At 36.7% G+C, this 21046-nt stretch overlaps 1 protein-coding gene across 3 annotated transcripts in view; it reads right to left on the bottom strand.

Annotated features, from left to right (window-relative positions):
• The window catches only part of plch1 (phospholipase C, eta 1), a 44185-nt gene that overhangs the window by 6495 nt on the left and 16644 nt on the right, over window positions 1-21046 (bottom strand). For all 3 annotated transcript variants that reach the window (XM_087794953.1, XM_087794951.1, XM_087794952.1), the window contains exons 3-18: window positions 20728-20971; window positions 20441-20570; window positions 17563-17733; window positions 16313-16406; window positions 14361-14564; window positions 14181-14301; window positions 9669-9840; window positions 8804-8911; window positions 6384-6539; window positions 5968-6030; window positions 4255-4349; window positions 3325-3422; window positions 3085-3264; window positions 2465-2572; window positions 1323-1447; window positions 1137-1221 (exon numbers count right to left, since the gene is read on the bottom strand). In XM_087794953.1, coding sequence (XP_087651079.1) covers window positions 1137-1221; window positions 1323-1447; window positions 2465-2572; window positions 3085-3264; window positions 3325-3422; window positions 4255-4349; window positions 5968-6030; window positions 6384-6539; window positions 8804-8911; window positions 9669-9840; window positions 14181-14301; window positions 14361-14564; window positions 16313-16406; window positions 17563-17733; window positions 20441-20570; window positions 20728-20971 — 2154 coding nt within the window. The remainder of the gene's footprint in view (window positions 1-1136; window positions 1222-1322; window positions 1448-2464; window positions 2573-3084; window positions 3265-3324; window positions 3423-4254; window positions 4350-5967; window positions 6031-6383; window positions 6540-8803; window positions 8912-9668; window positions 9841-14180; window positions 14302-14360; window positions 14565-16312; window positions 16407-17562; window positions 17734-20440; window positions 20571-20727; window positions 20972-21046) is intronic.

Below are 21046 nucleotides of genomic sequence, written 5' to 3'. Positions count from 1 at the left end.
TTGGGTGGAGAGAATCATTATAATAATGATTGTATTAATTATATTATAATCATATATAATAATATAATAACTTGCAAGTTCTACTATATACTCTAAGTCATGACTGTGCTAAATGACACTAATCATTACAGAAAATATTCTAGAACTAATAATAGTTGTTACATATTGTTGCTTTAATCCTTGTGCAACAAATGTTGTGGGGTATCCCTTGTGTCTCCTCTGGGTCAAGTTGATCGACCTCCACTACCTCATATGTATTTATAGAAGCCAGGGAGGTCATTCACCTTGGAATAGAGGCAACACAAGGGATTAAAATAATATTGCAAACTGTTATCTCCTGTGTACCTTGTTAAATGTAACTTTTAAAAAGATGAGAATAGGTTTTGGGAATATTCTCTTGTGCAAAAAATGATCAACTGTAAAACAGTAAAAATAATATCCTTTTTTTTAGATTTCAGAATTTTCCACCAGTCTTGTTACTAATTCATTTATATTACTGAACAGTTGTTATTGTTGTTTTGACTTTTGTCCTGACCATACATACATAAACATCATCTGATGTCTTTAAATAATGGAGCTTGTGACTTGTGACCATAAATCAATTTCATAATGGATAAAAAATAATGTTTGACTAACAGAGTCATGCGTTTACTGAGGCTAATCATGAGAGTAAAGATCTGATGTCTGGAAACTGCTGCTTTTTAATGCAACTGACTCTGACTTGGTAAAGAAAAACAATTGTGATATAACATACAAACTGATGTTGTTGTTTTTTAGGTGATCTAAGGTCAGGTGTATTTATAATAATCCTTGTTACCTTGAATTCTGGTTTAACTTGAACAGGCTACTTTCCACAGGAGCAGAATCTATTCTAAGGCCCTGAAAGATGAACGTGCTTCTCATTCTGCTGAGGAAACTTATTATTATTCAACATCTTATCCTGTCTGTTTACTGAACTCAAATTTTTTGACTTATAAAAATGTTCTAAATATTTAATTGTATCTTCTAGATACATACTTTACAAGTTGAAAACCTTTATAGCAGAAGCCACAATGGCATTATACTTCTCATCCCTTGATCCTTAAGGGTGTTTTTGTGTCATACGTTTGTTCGATGTGTTTGTGTGTTGCTCTAACCGTTGTCATCAACTACTCGTGTCTGCTCTTTGCAGCAATCAACTGGTAGACCGATGATCTCCACTTCGACAAATGGATCGATTATCTGGTCAAGACAGAAAATCAAATGTGGTCAAGCAAACACTGGTGTTGATAAAATGAACTTTGTGTAGCTCATTTGGCATGAAGAAGAAAGTCTGGGTCTACCTCTCCTCGGTCCCCCAGCATGGAGTCTGGTGGTTTGGGCAGCTGCTGTCCACTAATGATCTTAAGAATGAGCTGCTTCTTCGGGTAGGCTGGAAGTGGGTCATCACTGAATGGATTGAATGAGCCTGCAGGGAATGGAAAGCAACAAAGCAGGAATTTTGATTGATTGTCATCATTGACTACTATAATATAAGATGATGGTGGAGTGCTCTTCTTCCCTATTGTCACACTTTTAACTCTCTTTTTGCAACAGATTAGATTTCACACACTGGATTTATTTCTTAATGAATGTGTCCTGAATGCTTTGCTAAAAGAAGACTCTGCTGTCTGCAGACAGTAAATTATCATTTGGTTTGAGACATCTTAATTATCTGTCTAATAACAACCAAAGCGTTTTGTTACTTTCTTGGTCATTAAGAAAATCTAGATTGATGGTAACTATCTTATTTTCATTTTTTAACATTTAAATAGTTTCATTATTTATATTCTCTGGTTTCAAAATGTGATATTCACATAATAATTTGTAGAAAATGAATCATATTGAAAAATATAATTCAACAATACACCTTTGAATCAATTTTAATTAGTTAGTCTACAGATTTGACCATTGCCATTTAATTTGTGTCTCTTTTCAATGACTACATTTCATTACAGGGTTTAAACTTCTCCTTATATATGACATTTTTATTAAACTAAGTACATGTATTTAAATGTTAAACTATTGTTTTAAAATGTACCTGTGTTCAATGGCACTTTCCAAAAATGTCTTATTTCAAAACATCTTCCCTTCATATGAAGGTATTGTAGGTCTGTTCCACAAACACTTAAAATCCCCTTCACACAAATAGTAACATTTATTCACCTGTGGAACATACAGCGGTAAACAAACATTGTTTGAATAGTTTTACCTCCTCTCTCATTGTGTTCTGTGAAAGAGCCACAAGAAAAGTCTGCACTTTTTGAGCTGTGATTTTTTCGGGGAACATAATGAACACATCTACCTTATAGAGGGAATCGATCACAACATTACTGCATCAAGTCGAGCTCACTTGCAGAGCACAACAGTCAATAAACATGTAATTGTGAGTCATGGTCCTGCAACATGTACATCTAAGATTCACTCATTTGCAATCCAAGGGTACCTTTACACATAGGAGGGGGTTTGAGAACATAGCCGCTGCCTCCGTTCACCATGAACTTTGCTCTGTTAAGCTGCATCATTCTGCCTTCGGTCTGGTAGTTTAGCGCAACTAGAGAGAGGAAACAAAAGAATAATGAGTCAATTAATCAAGCTGGCAGGGAAGAACAATGTACATCAGATCTGCTGGTTTTTGCTGTCTTGTGACGGAAACGTGTTTTTATTATGTTTGGTGAGCATTTTCAAGCCAGAAAAGAAACAATGGCCAAAAAAAGATTCAGTATTATTCTGTAAAGTTGAACAAAAAGAAAATCATATTACACAGTCAGTAATGGCCTCACATTCAACATTTAATTTAAATCTATATTAAATGTGACATTTAAGCACTCTAATTCTAACAGCATGTTTTGATTTCTATTGTATTATTGAGGAACTAAAATATTCAGAAAGGCATTTTGTAAGTTTTTCTTAAATGACTTTAACTTATATTTGAATGGTATTATGAGGGCTGCATAAATACAGCCAGAGGGCCATGTGGGGCCCATAAGCCATTCCTTGCCATGTCTGCTTTAAAACAATAATTGAAAACTACACTCAGGTTAGAAGGGTTGACAGCCATCTCACCCAGTTGACAGCCCACGTTCCAGTAGAACTGCGGGTTGAAATTGGACGAGTCAATGCGATAGGCTGAGGGGTATATCCTTGACAGCTGTCTTTGGTTGAAAGCCAGGAACTGCTCAGTTCTGTGATGGACGAGTGACTGGGCTCTCGTCTCGCTGAAAGACAAGACATCACTCGGAGTACCTGCAACACAAGAAAGCATTATTGAATCGTTGCTGAGCGTGAGTCACATCTTTGCCTCACCTTCGTTCAGACACTCCTGAGAGGCAACAGAATTGGTGAACACCACAAGGTTTGATAGATCCCGGCTTAGTTTCATGGTCTTCCTCTTCCGTCCACCTCTGCAGACATCATGACATGATCTCATTGAAGCACATTTAGCGAGAAAACCCAACACAGGAATGTCCATCAACAAGGCAGCCTGAGCACCGCAGGAGAAGAGCATCAAAGCTTAAAAGCTTAATAGGGGTGCAGGGAGCATGTGGTGCAGCACGACTCGTATTAAAACACAAACACGCCAGAAAATAATGCAAACTAAATATTTTCTAAATCAGTGAGTCATTTGTGAAAATGTCCTTGCTTCACCTCGAGTGAAATTTAAACAAGCCCTCGGTTTAATCTGACAAACTGATGCTTGAAAAACATACATTTTAAAAAAGGCCATAGAACGGAGAGTATAATTTTGATAATGAGCATTTGTTTAGTTATTATTTATCGTGGTACTATCCAAACATTTGGAAAACTATCAATTTTCAAAAGCTCATGAAATGAATTAGAAACAAGGTTCACGCTCAAATTTCTCTACCAGTGACTTCAAAATATTAGTGACATGCAAGTGAAATATCAAGTAATGTCAGATCAAATTAAATCACTTTTAAACTTCCTTTAAGAATATTTTGTAGCATTATAAAATATATTGATTGAAATTATGTCATGGCATTAGCTAGTTATAACTTATCTTATAACATTGGATTTGGTGTTCCCTTGTATTTAAGTAATTAAATGTTCTGTACATCATCATCAATTGTACATATAAATATTTTTCAATATATTTATTAAGTACATCATTTTGACATGATAAGCAGCTCGCTGATATTATTAAAACCATATATGAGCCCAATATTCTTTATCGTAAGCACTCCAATTAGAAAGAATAAAAAGGTCAAAGTTCACCTGTTGAACTGTCCTCCAGCTTCCCTCCCAGGTCTGTCCTGCTCATCATCGTCTTTCTCCACGCTGTGGCATGACAGCCTGGATTTGGAATGCCTCTGGACAGTGCATGAAACATTTTAATAACCAACTTCTTTAATGCCCAAATGGTCCCTGGAAGATAATTTATATAAAAACACATCACATACACCCACGCATGCACACACACGAGCACACACACAGTTAAAGGTCAAGTGCTCTCCAGCAGAGAATTGTGGTGAGTGACTATGAGTTGTTTTTCCAAGTAGCCGGTTGTATGCGTTTGTTTGTGTGTGCGTGCATGTGTGTGTGTTGTTTGTGTGTGTTTCTGTAGTCATGCAATGTTTGTGTGCACACGTGCATGTGCCTGTGTGTGCGTGCTTGAGTGTGTCTGTTTGTGCTTGTATCTATGTGTGTATGTGTCTGTGCCTGTGTGTGTGCTTGAGTGGGTGTGTGTACGCGTGTGTGTGCGTGCATGCGTGCATGCGTGCTGGAAGTTTGACTGACAATAGTGCTTTGCACAATTAAGCTACTATTAATAGAAATGAATGACAGGTCATTTGTAATCATAGCACATGCTGGTTGTGTGACGATTTTGACATGTTGACATGTTTTCGTACTTCATTTCTATTTTTGTCACTAGTGATATTGCCTGTCCCGTGCTTTTTGGCCACTATTTGTGACATTTGTCCTGCCTCTAATCCAAGGTCCAGACGTATTTGGGAAATTAATATCCCTGACATGTGTCTCTCAGTCTAGTGGATCGATTATTGCATTTGCTCATTTGCCAAAACTCTGTCCATTAAGAGACGCCACATCACATTTTCAAATCACTTGCTTAAAGTATAAGCTCACTTCAGAAACTCATAGTTTGCTTTAAAGATAATGATAATAAAAACTTTTCAACACATTTTCCAAACATATTTTTACGAAACCATTACATGGTATATATATATATATATATGAATATATATATATAGTATCCAGAGGGATCAACAAAGTTTATCAACATGTTCAGTATCTCATAAATGATTACATTCAAATTGGTCCAAACTAACCATTTTTACTACATTTTTACTCCCAGTACTGACTTGTTAGTGATACAAGGTCTTTGTGATCGGGGAGCAGGTGTAACAATTTGGTGTTATTGCTCTACATTAGGGTGGCTTATGCTAAAGAAAGATTAACAAGAACCTGAAGCTAGTGAGCTACAGCTAAAGGTGGCCAAGATTATACAGCGGTTAAACGGGACAGGTCTCACTCAGAACAGGCCTCGCCATGGGGAACCAAACGTAAAACTAATAAAGCAAACGTGATGAGCGTCATAGCCAGATGTTGGCTTTGAAAAATAGACTCATGAGTGCCACCAGCATTTCTAAAAACTTTGGTATGGTCAGTTTTCCGAAAAAAAAATAGACCCTACTGCATCATAATGCACTGCATGGCTGTTGTTCCTGAAGGAAATATTTTCTAAAGATGATTCAAAGACAGCAAACACTTTGTTAAAGACAAGCTGACTAAGAGCATGGATTACTGGCTCAAGCATTAACCCGAACCTAAACCCTATTGGGCATCTGTGGGTCATCCTCAAATGAAAGGTAGAGGAGCAAAAGGTCTCTATCATCCATCAGCTCTGTGAAGTCGTCATTGAGGAGTAAAAGAGGATTCTAAAATATAAAATAAATAAAAATGTCTCACCTTCTGTTTCAGCGTTGTGATGAAAGATCTGCTTTGGGATTTCTTCAGAACTCCCTTGGAGCTCTAGACGGACACAATAGGACAAACAGACAAATGACATGTTTGATTCACATGCAAGTATAACCCCAACCCTGTCATCTCCCAGTACGTCGAGTTACACCTGAAAAAAGCCACTCATTACCAAATTAAAAGATTTTATAAAGGAAATCAAGAAACATGCCAGGCTTCAGAGTAAACACTGCAGAGCCAGCAAGTCCTAAGGTGCTACTTCTCTCTGCATCTTTAATATGATCAGTTGGAGTGTTTGACCGACCAGCAGCGCTGTAACTTCTGTTTTTCAACTGCCATGACTAATACAGTGGCCTACTTTCCATGCGAGAGCTGTTCACTGTGGGGTCTCTCTGTGTGCACCGTACCTGCCGTAGGTTCTTCTGCAGGCCCTGGTGTGTGGCTCGCAACAGCGCTCTGATGCTGAAGCTGTCGGTGTCTTCCTTGTCCCCAATAAGAGACTCCTTGAGGAGAGAGTCCAGCTTCTTTCTGATGTGAGACTCTACCTGGTGATGGCCGTTTCCCTGTGTGCAAGAAAAGATTATGCAATATCAGAAGAGACATGTGGTTTGCAACACACATCTTGTTGCAATATTCTGATAGAAAAGCTTCTTAGGTTTTAAAGAAATACTCATTGTTAGTCTGCAGAAAGTCGTCCGATTTAATGTAAATCCACACAGCCTTGTTGGTGTAACTCTATAAATCTCTTACTTATATTTTACTATATAAACTGTTTTTAATTTGAATTTACATTTAATTCTCCATGGAAGACTCAAAAAATAAGAGAAAGGAAAATTGGTTTTATCTAGGCCAGTGGTCCCCAACCTTTTCCAACTTTAAAGTCTCAAAAACCTTTGTGGCCCACCTCCGACCCCATAAATACGAAGGCATTATAATGCGTTCTCAGAGCACTCTTTAATTGAAGATGGACCATAAAGGACTGAAATCAGTAAAGGAGAAACATATTGGAAGCTCCACAGTCACCATCACAGCATCTGTAACATGTTATTTATTTATATATAATTACATCCAGCCTCCCACAAAAAAATTACAACATTTTGGCATCTCTTGGCTCAACATAGTTCATGTGCATTGAACGAACGTTACCAATACAAAGGAAGCGTTTGAAAAATGTCAAAACTAATATACTTGACATTTGTATTCAACATGTGTTGCTCCTATAAACCTTTAGCACCAAGAAAAATATCTGGGTTATAGTATTCAAAAGCTTAATTTCCATTTTAAGGTCACAATGCTCGCATTCCCTCACTAGATGCAAAATTTTAGACAAATTATCCTTGATCTAATAATCCCCACTGTTTTTCAGTTACCCAGTGAGCTCATTTCTTAGGACTTCTAGATACCATTTCTGTTCCAACAAATGTATATTGTCGTGAAACTGAGATAGAGCCTCCCTCTGTATCTTAGCAGGACACGTCTACTGATCGGATGTTTATTTCGTATGTTTATTAGACAACTATTAAGCTAATGCAAATTTGAATTAAAATGGGAATTTATTGAGATTATTTCCTTTTATGACCTTTCTCAATGCAAATTAATTTAATTCAACGTTATGATCATGTTAATTGAGAATGATCACTGTCATTTGTGGTGTGTGAAGGGAGTTTCTGACCAGATAGAAAATAGCTTAAACACTAAAATACAATATACAGTCAGAAAGAGTCAAACGCTTCTCCTGAATGGTAATGCAGCGAACAGATTTTTATCAAGTCAAAGGAAGTGAGGTGGTGGATTCCAGTGCCAAATAAAAAAGAAAGGCAGGATGATGTATTGTAGTTGGATCATTAATACTATAACAGAGTCCATCCAATATTCAACGTTGAAAGCCACAACAGAAGATGCCAGAACTGCAGCTCCAGTCCAGAAAATGCATCAGTATCAGAGGTTGGTTGGAGGAGAAAATTCGCGTCAACCTGACAACAGAGCATATTGTTTTGAATGCAACGCCACACTGTTTGAAATTTAGAACAAAGGATAGTTGATTTCTAAAGGTAACACAGCCTTTATCCAAGTGATAAAACTTGGGAGCCGAGAGAAAACCTCTCATCAGTGGAAACCTGCCATGGACTGATTAAAATGGCCACGATCATCCAAAGTGGCATCTGCAGCCTAGTGCCGCCAGCTAAATGTGGAAGAATGATGCCATATCAGTCAAATAAGAGCCATCTGGGGGAAAAGGGAGTCCCGCCCATCTATAGAGAAGACAAGGAGACTGTTGGAACCACCATGTCTTTACATTTATGTTTCATGACAGCTGAATAGCTCCAGCTCCCCCACTGTATGTTTCACTTATGTCACTATGATGTAACGCTTCAGTCTTCCCATGCACTGTGTAAAATCTTCTGTGGTTTATTGTTGCAGTCAACTGTAACATAAAACCTGCTTGATTTGTGGTCTATTTATAAGCATGTGTTACAATAACAAATCATATTGTCATTATGCAGATTACATCTAAACATTTACACATGTTAGTTACGAGTTTACGATTTTGTAAAAGGCCTTTCTCTCAGGATGTTGTGTTTGTTTGATTAAGCTTTTATTATACAAATCAACTATTGCATTTCGCGTCAGTTTAACTGTATAAGAATTACAGTGCGAGTAAAGGAAGCTATTACATCAGAGCTGACATCATTAAGCTCTCATTTTGTCTTTCTCGCAAGCATGTGAGTGAGGGAAGGTTTGTCGAAATGGCCATTTAATTCATTGAGATAACTGTTAACAGATGGTGCTGCATCATTACACGTCTACAGAAACAATTCATCCTCACGTTGCTGCTCTTTAGTTTAAAGTCGTCTTCAATTTCATCTGCACTGTCATCGTCAGACACCTCCCCCTCCTCAGCATCGGCAGACAGATAGGCGGGAAGACGCTTTCCCTGGATACAGAAAATGACAACCATTTTTCACACTTAGACTAGAGACAAGGTACATTCCTATAGTTACACAATTTATGTGGCTCTAGTCACAGACTGTAAAGCTGAAGTCAAAAAGCCAGTAATAGCAAATATGAATGTTCACAAACGCACACTCCTGTGCACACACCAGCACATGAAATGAACAGCTGGAGATCCTCCGAGAAGCTCCCTGAGCTGCTCTTTGAGCAGAGTGGAAGCCCATTAGTGAGCCATTCTGGATGTTTGAGTGGGAGTTGAGATTTTCTGAGCCTCTTCCACCTCAAATCAATGGCAGCCTCATCTCACTGCAGTCCTCTCTTGCTCCCAAAATCGGCATTTTTCACTTAACAGAAAATCAATATGTCTTTTTCATCTCTTGGATATTCAGAGGGGCAAAAAAAACTGTTATACTCTCATTATCAAAGTTAGCCAATGCTTGTGTCTTGTTCCGGAGCTCAGGAAAGAGTCTAGAAGTGTTATAATTAGCTGCTCTTTAACGTGATGGCCTAGTTTAGTCCTCTTTCCTCTCCTTCCTACTTCATCTGTTTATAGGCAATAATTATCCTCCTCACACTGTGCTCCACACACTGTGACACAGCTAACACAAATTTACTTCTCTCTTCCATTAAAAAATAAAAGGTTTTCTCTTCAGTGCAGCTGGTGAACACTATTTGATAATTCAAAATCAGCCCGGACATGAAGCTCCACCAAGGATCCGTGGTTGTTTTTTTATCCGTACTTTGATGAGGATCTTGCCCTGAAGGCTCTGTGGACTTGGCAGTGTTTTGAAGTCTCCACTCAGAGCCTCGCCGACGTCCAGCCTCTCTCCGAAGACTTCTCTGAGGTACTGAGCAATCTTCTTCTGCTGCTGGATGCTGCAGTGATTCTCCACGGATAGAATAACCGGATACCTGCAAGAAAAATAGCACAAGTTTGCACAAATCATATCAACACGTCGACCTCTTTGTATGCGTCTCTCAGTTCTCAGTTTATGTTTAAATAATCTAAATAGAACGAAAAAAATATATATATTATTATCACATTTTTATTTAAAATATTTATTTGGTTTTATTTTTGTCCTGTTTCACTATTCTGTCAAAATATTAATTAAAATATGATTTATTATTAGTATTTTTAAAGTTGTTCTTAAGGTACGATGTAAACAAATCTCTTGCGGTTTTCTTTAAAATGTCTTATGAATAGGGTTTAACATGTATTATCATTAAAATGTAATACTTTAGTTTTTGAGCATCTTATGTTTTTGTGAGTAAAAATAAACACATAAAAAAACACTCTGCTTCAGGACAAACTGACACAGATGCATGTGGACCCTGGTCTGGTCTCCTGGATCTCAGACTATCTCACTGATCAACCACAGTATGTCAGGCTGAAGGACTAGAGTGATAGGAAAACTTGCAGCTGAACTTGAGGCCAAAGACCAAAGAGCTGGTCTTGGACTTTGGGAGGTCCAGGACAAAGCCTCGTCCAGTGTCCATCAGAGGTGACGAGGTGGCGATAGTTGACAACTATAAGTACCTCGGTGTGTGGCTGGACAGTAAACTGGACTGGTCCTGCAACATAGTCCATGTGTATAAGAAAGTTCAGAGTAGAGTGTACTTTCTGAGGAGGCTCCGATCATTTAACAACTGTGGTGGCCAGTGTCCTGTTTTATGCTGTGGTGTTTTGGGGTGGGAATGTGTCCAAGAGGAGTGTCAACATGTTGGACAGGTTGATCAGAAGGACTGGGCTCTGTGGTTGGAATTAAGGTGGACTCACTGGTGACAGTTGCAGAGAGAAGATCACTGGATAATCTACTATCCATCATGGATGATGACAGTCATCCTCTCAACACTGTCATCAGTGAGCAGAGAAGCAGATGGAGGAACAAATGCTCCTTCCCAGATGCAACACTAACAGACTCAGGGACTCATTCATTCCTTGTGCTATAATTGTGCGATTCTGAGTTTGGGGGCAGGAGTGGAGCGAGAAGATGAGGATATTCCATGTTAATCCTGTATCCTTTGTCTTTGTTATTTTTCTTTATCTTTAGGCTTAGATTGTGTCATCTATCTATCTATCTATCTATCTATCTATCTATCTATCTATCTATCTATCTATCTATCTATCTATCTATCTATCTATCTATCTATCTATCTATCTATCTATCTATCTATCTATCTTTCTATCTATCTATCTAATCTAACACCTCTGTAAAGGAGGATATACTCTATGTCATTCTAAGTTTATCTCTCTGTCGTATTGTTAACAAAATGACCATTTGGGTCACAGGTCTTTCAAAGAATTAGTAGTTGTAGCACTTTTATCCCCACTTCTATTGTCCGTGTTGTGCAAACACATTCTGAAATGTAATTGCACCATTGAAAGCAAACATTTTAAATATATATAAAAAGTTAATTAAGATGACTATAAAAAAAAAAAAAAAAAATACAATTACATAAAAAAAATTTAGGACACAAATAATAGTAATTGGGTAAACTGAACTAAACTAAACGATTTTGCTCAGGACAACCATAATGGCACAAATTTCAAATAATTGTTTAATTAACTTTATAAAATTGAATATATCTAAGAGTACAGACCTTTACTAAGCCGTATGTCCACCCCTATTGTGATAACTGTCCAATTAGATTGTCATTACTTTTGTCTTTATATCCTTCATATAATTTAAAATATTATTGATATCATAAATAGTAAAGTTAAATTTGGAGCAGTAGACAGTAGCATTCCTTCTATCAAGATCAAGATCATCATCAAGATTTCTTCTTTTTTTTAAGTTTGACTGGACTTGTCAGATGCAGTTGTCGCATGCTATATTCTTACATTTCTGTTTTGTTTTGTCATTCTAACATTTATGTGTTTATTTTCATTTCATAACGTGTTTTAAAAAGAGTCAGTGACAGATTGACTACCACCTTGTTCAACACTAAACCCTTTATTTCTTAGCGTCGGCAACAATAGGTGATTAAAACAATTGAAATATATCCTTGCAGGCATTTCCTGTTCGATGTCCATTTTCTGAGGAGTTAAAACAGAAAAATGAAGCGCGATGAATGTGAGGCATGTATGTTGCTGGTGTTTGTGTTTACTTTCTAAAGGTGAAACGAATGGTGGCTACAAGAGATCATAGCTCAAATGTCAGGTTTGTCAGAGTGACAGCTCTCCCTCAGGGAAAAGCACCCGGCTCTCACCTCCCCTTTCATCCACAAATGCACACATGCAGTCTCTTCTCCTCTCTAACAGAGACATCCAGTCATTTCATTTCACGGGCAGCTACGTGGAGGGTTTTTTCTCTCAGGTGAGGCGCAGAGGCAGTTCAATGATCTGTGTAATGCGTGTGGCGGATGTGGGAGGGCGTGAAGCCTCACCACCGGGCCGCCCTGAAGCCATTAATCATATTAACAGATGCTGAAATATCGGCTGAATGTAAAAAGGAGAGACAAGATGAAGTCACAAACGAATGCCCTGTTAATTAATGTGCGCCAACCTCCAGCCATTCTATACATCAGTTTATTTAAGATGTCCCGAACATCTACATTTTGACGAAAAATTATTGATAACTGAAAATAACCTTTCTTGAATCAATGAATGGACAGATGGATGGATGGATGGATGGATGGATGGATGGATGGATGGATGGATGGATGGATGGATGGATGGATGGATGGATGGATGGATGGATGGATGGATGGATGGATGGATGGATGGATGGATGGATGGATGGATGGATGGATGGATGGATGGATGGATGGATGGATGGATGGATTATTTCTGGATTATTTTGAAACCTCTCGTCTTCCTTGGCTCATGAATATCAAATATTTATCATGTGAAATTGTTTGGAAAACATTCAAATGTATCACGATCTCCATGTTCTTTTATTTGAAGCAGCCGCCAAATGTTTCTTCTGCCCTGGAGTGAATACGTCCTTTCAAATGGTTCCAATAGTATCTTTAAATAAACGTTCATTTACAACATGGTTGTTGCCATCACAGGATTGGGAGAGTGTGAGCCAACGCGGCAGCAGAAGGCTGCATCACTCACCACTTTGTTTAGGTTCAGTTGAACCCAGCAGAGAACAACAGTGGCTCCGCAGGGAGCGCGAGGAAACACTGAGGAGCAGATGGCTCAGTAATAGCTGCTAATTACTGCCAAGAACCACATTGCTCACTGGAAAACACATGCTGGGCTCCTTAAATGTCGCTTAAACTTTTTCTTTTATTCACAGGTTCATGCAACATGAGTGAGGAGCAAAGAGCTGCGCTATAATTCATTTAAAGGTGTGCAACATTTCTTAACTATTATTGTATTTGTCATTAGGATCACTTCACATGATATTTGCTCAGTATAAAATTGAAATTATTTCAACTTCTTTTTGCAACAGGATCAATTTATTACAACAGATTCTTATACAATTTCTATAATCTCTTGCTTTACCGTTTGTGTTTGCAAGGTGCCTTTTTTAAAATTCGTTCTTGTGTCAGTCCCACTGAAATGAACCTTGTTGGTCTATTGAATTGTATGACATGTATTAATTGATACTTAAAGCGCTGTATGTAGACCTGAAGTTTTATTTTCTAATAATATAGACAAAATAATCTGTTGGACACCAAAGCTAGCAGGCGACACTTTGGAACTAGTCCAAAATACAGCAGAATATATAGATGGATAGATTAACTTTATTAATCCCTCTATGTATGACTAGAACTTTATTTGTTGAGGTCTGTTCAAAACAACACATTCCTTTATGAAGATTATTTTTTCTTAGATATCAATCTTTTCATCTGGCACAATACATTTTTCTGTGAATGACTCAACTTCTCACAAATTGTTTTAGGTGGGATAAACCAATGTATAAGATCAATTAATTGCATATCATAGTTAAGTAATCTCTTGACAGAACAAATCCTAGTCAATACTAAAAAAAACATTAACCCGAAATAAATTAAATAAATCATGACTTTATTTTGTAAAATATCAATATTATTAAAAAAGTATACAATAGAAAATAAAACAACTAAAATGGTTTTGGACAAATATTGGATTTTTCCATTATTTTAGAACATTTTCTAGACTAAAAGCTAAACAATACAAATCCCTACAGGTCAGTGTATTGGCACACAACGGCAGACTTATCTGTATTTATTTATTGGGGTCACCACCAACCTCATCACTTCGAACCATATTTTTAAGTGATTGTTACTTCTAGATCATAAATACATGTTCGACTTACTGGTTGTTGATGAAGGCGTATTTATTGATGGTTTCGAGGACAGACCTGAAGGTAATTTTCGAGGTCAGGGTGTAACCATGCTGCACCATCGGCTCACCATCGGGACCATCCCAACAGTCCACTACGGAAAACAAGAGTCAAATCAATCTTGAAGCACTCTGACCTATAAAGGAGACCTACCTTCCACACAGCGGCAGCCAGACTGCAGAACCCAGGCGTACATGTCGGTCTTGGAGTGTGACAGGAGCTGGTCCCCAGTCAGGTAGGTGTTATGTGAGGAAGCGATGAAGTAGTTACACAGTGGCTGATCCATGTCCTGATTCACTTCATGATGCAAAGGGTTGAAAATGTCACACGTGGGACTGCGCATAAAGCCTGTGAAACCTAGGAAGGGTGGACAGAAGTTATTATATTTAAAACTGTTTTCATAAGTTATCAACTATATTCAACCAGATGATAAAAAACAAACAACATTTTAAAGCTACCACGAGTTTAAAAAATTGAAGCTGGTTAGTGCAGATGCTATTTCTAAATACTGAAGTTTGAGTCAAACTGTTATAAAGGTATAGAGGTTTTGTATTTTTAACTTCTGAATGAGACATCAACGTTAATATTTGGCTCCTGTTTATTTTCACTTCAATAAAAGTAGCCCCATTTTTAGTTTGGTCAACACTGGCTTAGAGTAAAAAACTTAATGTAAAAGAAAATAACCTGTGCAAAATTAACATTTACAATGTACATTTGTCATTATTATGGACATAATTATTACTTCATTCATATTTTTAGTTTTCCACATTATGATTAATTCAATAACACATTTGGGTCAATCAGTATCTTGAATTGGGTTAGCTAAAAAAAAAAGTAATTTAATTCTGTTTTATTCTTTTATTTTGTAATAACACCACAAAAAATCTGTGTTTACAACACTGAGAATAAAAGTTTCTGATTCTGATTAACACTCTCAGGGTCAAGGTGACCCGAAGGCCCGAAAACCAATGTGTTTCAGGTATCCCTTCAGTATACCCTGAGATAACACAAGGGTTGATGTAAATTTGAACACACAAGGTTCTTAATTGCAAGGAGGAAAATGAATATGGAGCGAACAGCAATAGTCAGGAGAAATCCACAGAAGAAGAACTTAATGTGGAAAATGTATAGAGGATGAGAAGAAAATGTAATCCAAATACAAGAAAGGGGAAAGCTAGTAATCAAACTGGACATTTAATCTCGTCACATTGCCATCATGACTTAAACATGAATGGAATAATGTGACAAGGATCCCAAAGTGAACAGAAAGCGGCAGAGAGGCCAAAGTGAAAGAGTAAAGTGCATCCTTATTTGTGAATCATCCTCACGCGAGAGGAAAACAGTAGCTCAGCAGTGTGTGCTTCTGTCTTATGAGGAGATCAGACGACTTTGAACGCCCCCAACATCTGCAGTTTTACTCTTCATTCCTCCACTGACACGATTGTGTCTCATCCCTGCAGCCTTCTTATCAACTCACGTTTCACACTCATCTCTCCTGTCGCTCGCATTTCCTACATGCTACAACATCACTTTCTTACACTGTGAGTCTCCTTTCAAATCCATTTACAACTTAACCATATACAGCACTTCCTACATTCCTAAATATAATATCATGATTTAAATATTCTATGATAATCCTCTAAGAACCCTTTTACCACAACATCCATACCCATGTAAAGGGCTTTTACCAATTAAATATTCAAGTCTTTGAGGGGAAGAAGAGAGTGCAGGCAGGGTGGTATGGGTGGAAAAGCTTGACATGTGTTATCTGGAAAGCTTTAAAGGGCAGTAGTGAGAGCTCCCAATGCTTTGGACAAGTCAAGAATAGAGACATGTTGGACAAAGTAATGGAGAGAAATAAAATACAATTTTATGATATACATTTTTTTAATTCAAGGAACATTGATCCTTTTTTCAATGTTTTTTTTTTTTTGCATAAAAAATTATAAACTACGAATATAAATATAAATTATGGGTTTGAGGAAAAATCAGCTACAGAGTGCAAAAGAAATTTGAAGATACCAAACCAGAGCAAATGCATTCAAAGATGGAGAACAGTATATTGATATAAAAAAGCGGAAATAGAAAAAGAAGAGCGAACATACCTTCAATCCCCATTACGCCTTTTTGTTTATTTTCATCCGAAACTTCAAATTTTTTAATAACTTCTTCAACGTACTCCGGAGTCACATCTAACATCTACAAGGGAAAAACAACAAAGTTCTATTTAGATACTTTTGTACCATAAAAGCACACACACATTGATTTTCTTGGTATTCTGTGACATTTTCATTATCTTTGTTGTCTGTTAATGCAATAACATCTTTGCATCGCAGTCTGCACGTTACTTTCAATAATTATTGAGAAACATGTTTTACAGAAAGCAAACCCAAATTATATTCAACAAAGCCACATTTGTTTCATCTGTCAAGGAAAAAAACAAATTCTCCTTCAGCAGAGTTAGTTCTGTTTAGCAGAAAGGGCTGGGGTTTCATGATGAAGAATATTGAATAATTATTTAATATATTAATAATTCAGGGAGTTCAGATTTAAATCAGATACTTTAAAAATACAAAAAACAAACATTTAAACCAAAGTTTTTTAAATACTAATTTCTAAAACCAATTTCATACACAATCCCCTGATCAATTTTTTTCCCCATAGACCATACATTTGCATTGAAGAATCCTGACAAATGTATATTTTCAATCAGGAATGGAGTTGATCATAAGATTTGGAAAAATAATAAGCAGTATATTTTCTTCAGGCATTATTGGAGGTCCACCCTCTCAGCTTGGAGTCTACTGACTCTTTCAAGAAACATCTCAAGACATTTTTATTTGTTCAGGCTTTTCCTTTATTTTATGGAACTCCTGTTGTCTTATCAGTTGTATCTTGACCTTTAAAATATATACTTTATTGAATATTGTTTTGATTGTTTAAGCGCTTTGTGACCCTGGTCTGGAAAAGCGCTTTATAAATACAAATTACTTACTTAGTCACTTACTTGTTAATGGCTCAAAAGCAAAATGCATAAAGTTGATTTTGGTCATGTTTAGTAGTGATAAGCCAATGAAACTTCATGTCTTTGTTTTCAGAGACCACTAGATGGCTCTTATTGCTGTATTTCTTTTGTTTTTAGCTATTCATTAGTGCTAAAGATGCAGTTTTTATGAAATACGTATGGAATAACAAAAAGGGTGAGATCTGCTAATCATCTCAGAATATCTATATTCTGGAAATAAATGATGAATGTTGAATTATTCTGAGGTTTCAGCAGTAGTTCCTCGGAAGTGGGTTTTGTAACGGTACCAAAGTATTTTGTCCCAAACCAATAGTGTTGATGAGGGCTGACCTTCTGCTCATTTTGCAGGAAGATGGCCAGCTCTTCTGGGGTCAGGTGATCTTTCCTGTCACTGTAGGCCATCATGAGCAGGAAGATGTCTCGTCTGAGAGACATCATCTTGTAGAAGACGGAGAACTCCTCGTAAGTTAGCGTGCCCTGCTGGTCGTCTGTGTCTGCTTCCTGATGACAGAATAGAACCAATAACGTTGAAAAGGAGAAATCTCTTGTGTCAAACTCAAAGTATTGGACCGAATCTAGATCATTAAAAAAAGTTTTAAACTGGAACCATGAAGAAAACGATTTAATCTTAAATATACCAAGGTATGATAAAATCTTTAAGATGATAAACATGTTTAAGCATCATTTACAGGATGGTTTACAAGAAATCATAGTTTTCATCAATTTTAGCACATTTCCAGATGATGATGAATCGAAGCTGAAGGGAAGGAATCAAGACTTTTTGTGTCCACTTCTAAGAGAGCCCCTCTCAAACATGGCAAAAAAGTTTCTTTTTTTATATATATATATAAAGTATTTTTCCAGAAAACACCTTTTCAGCAAATGGCCAGTTCACGCTGAAATCATGGCACTATAATTTGGATCTGATCCTGAAGTTAAAAGTTAAGTTTCATTTATCATTGTTAATGCTGAAGCAACTGACGATAGATGGCCTTCTCTTTGTGGATCATGAAGTCAACAATAATTCTGGTCGATCTACTGAATAATCATTATACAGTTGTAAAGACTGTACCTTTCCAGCTCTGATAGCCAACATGTAGTAAAGTGGCGACTATAATCCAGAGCCCAAGTCCCGAGGTTGGCCCGTAGTTTACCAAGATTTTACAATTTGTTTTTTTCCCCTCTTTGTATAAAAATGTTTCACGATCATCTTCATCTGACCGATTCTTCATCATATCTCAGGACATACGTCTGGAGGACGACAGGAGAACTGCTCTTCCTACTTTTCCACTTTCTGGTTCAGATCCTTCGTCTGATATAATCAGGATCACACACGGGGCGACTCGTCTCCACATAAAACCTAATAATGCCTGCTAATGTCTCCATCACTCTCCAATAATGAGCTCACTGTGAGCAACAGGGACTCAATCACACACACAACCGGGGAGAAAAGTCACTTTGATGAATCACAAACGCATGAAACAACAAACATTGGTGACGTTTTCAAGCATGATGATAACCTTGTAACTGTTAGGTAACAACAGGTGCTCACATATGTATTTAAAACCTTTCAATAGTGTTCAATTTTTTAATCCTATTGAAAACTTTATATAAGGATATTGCTAATATTATTCGACGGAATTATATATTTGTTTGAAATGAATTAAAAATCCCAAATAACACAGAAAACAAGCTTAAAATAATATTTATTGACAAAACTGCCAGATATTATTTACAACAAAATAAAACTAAATCACACATATGAAGGGTTCTGCTTATTTTATAAACAACTTAACAAATATTAGTCTGTTTTATATCATCGTAAAGATATTTTACTCAGATTTTTGTAAGGGAAATTCTATTTTGTCATAAACATCAATTGCAAGGCTTAAAATTACAAACGAAAGGCCTGCATCCATAAATATTGTTTAAATTATTGGGTCAGTAAATTGCAATATTAATAAACCTTCACTTTCACTTTACAGAAGTTGGAAGATATTGTGTGCGGGTTTCTAAATTTGAATTTTCTTCAAAAACTTCTTCTCTCACCTATGAAATATTTCTTACACATTAGCCAAAAAATTAAATATTTAACATTCATATCACTTCAATGATCAGGTCAATGTGATATAATGAAGCGTTGATCTTACTTTTTAAAAGTACAACTTTTACATTTGCATGGCAGCTGAGCATTAATAAAACATTCTCATTTCTTGAGTGTTTTTAATAAAATAATTCAAAAGTTAGCTGTCACATTTTATAAAGTTAGAAAAATATATTACTATTATTTAAAAAAAAAAAAAATCTTCAACACACAGGGCTTATGTTTAGTGTTGAACTCAGGTCAGCTTGGTCACTCAAATATCATATGAAATAATCGTCAGATGCTAAAATGTATCGATTTGGCGAAGTAAAGAGTACAAAAGACCATTATATCTCAAAGAGAAACTTGCTGTTTAGGAAGGATGTTTGGTTTTCCATTCAAATAAAAAAAATGTAGCTTGTTTTCGATGTTTACGATGCCGGTCACAGACCTGTTGAAAAGCATCAACCATTCTCTAGCAATACATCTTATGATGAAAATTTGCATTTTGAGACATTTTGACTAAACTAGGTGACTTGTCACATGTCACATGATCACTTCTAGTTTAAGCATCTTTCTTTCTCTAACTTTCTGAAAGTTTTAAATATAGTTTTTTAAAGAACAAGAAACTGCAAATACAGATATAGAAATAGAATATTTTTTTAAGTAAAGAGCAGTTTGAGCTACAAATAGCATTAACAGACATGTGCATTCAAATCAGCCTATTATTGTAAGAATAATGCCAATAGATCTGGAATCAAAGTAAGAGGAACACAATCTTGCATCCATCCATCCATCCATCCACCTTGCACACGATATAAAGTCTCTGTACTGTAGACAACTTGTTGTGGCAATGCAACCTAAATATTTGACAAAATAACTCAAATATTATATATATAAGAATTATGTCCACATTCCATTGTGCTATTTCTTGTGCCTGGTCTTTGTGTTTTATGGTGAGTTTTACAATGTTATGATTAATAGGACATCCATATATCACAGTAATTATTTGCACATGAATGTCTAGGTAAAAGTAATTAAATAAAATCCTATCTTGTGAAAAACAGTCAACGTTCGGGATTATTGCAAACTCATGCAGGGTTATGATAATAGGATGTTTTTTACCTGGAACATTTGCTTGACCTTTCTTCGTGGCAGGTTAACATTCAGCTTGTGAAGAAGTTGATAGATTTCATCAATGTTTAGGAGACCATCGCCGTTTTTATCTGCTTCCTCAAATGTCTGTTTCATCCATGTTTCACGATAATGGTTAAGAACAAAGTCACAAAATGTTAAGACAATATATCCATTCAGTGAACTAAACAACTTTTAGAAGATCAATTTTTGACTGTATTATACTTTTGGGTAAACTGCTGCAAAATTTTGAGTTTCATTCACTGCAAAAAGGATATTGGTCATGTGTTCTCTGCCGCTTCGCCAGAGAGTCTTCATCACTAATGCCTGCCATCAGGTATCGGAGTCCAGTGATCCAGGTTCTGGCTTCATCTGAATTGGACGTGACCAGGTCCAGGGACTCCATGTGGTTTCCATGGTAGACTGTGAAGCAGCAGGTCGAGTCGAAGCTGCCCTCTGGATGTCGATGGAAGATGTCTGATTGACTGCCCTCCGTCACTTTGTACAAGGAATCAATGGTAACTGATATGGGAAGAAAGTTACAGGGAAGAAAGGAAGAAAAGAGGACAAATAAGTGATCATTTATGACATTTATTT

Source organism: Callionymus lyra, chromosome 7 (genome assembly GCF_982586985.1).
Source record: "Callionymus lyra chromosome 7, fCalLyr1.hap1.1, whole genome shotgun sequence".
In the NCBI taxonomy this organism is placed as follows: Eukaryota; Metazoa; Chordata; class Actinopteri; order Syngnathiformes; family Callionymidae; genus Callionymus; species Callionymus lyra.
Note: the sequence above shows the minus strand (reverse complement) of the source record. Positions and strands in the feature narration are given on the sequence as shown.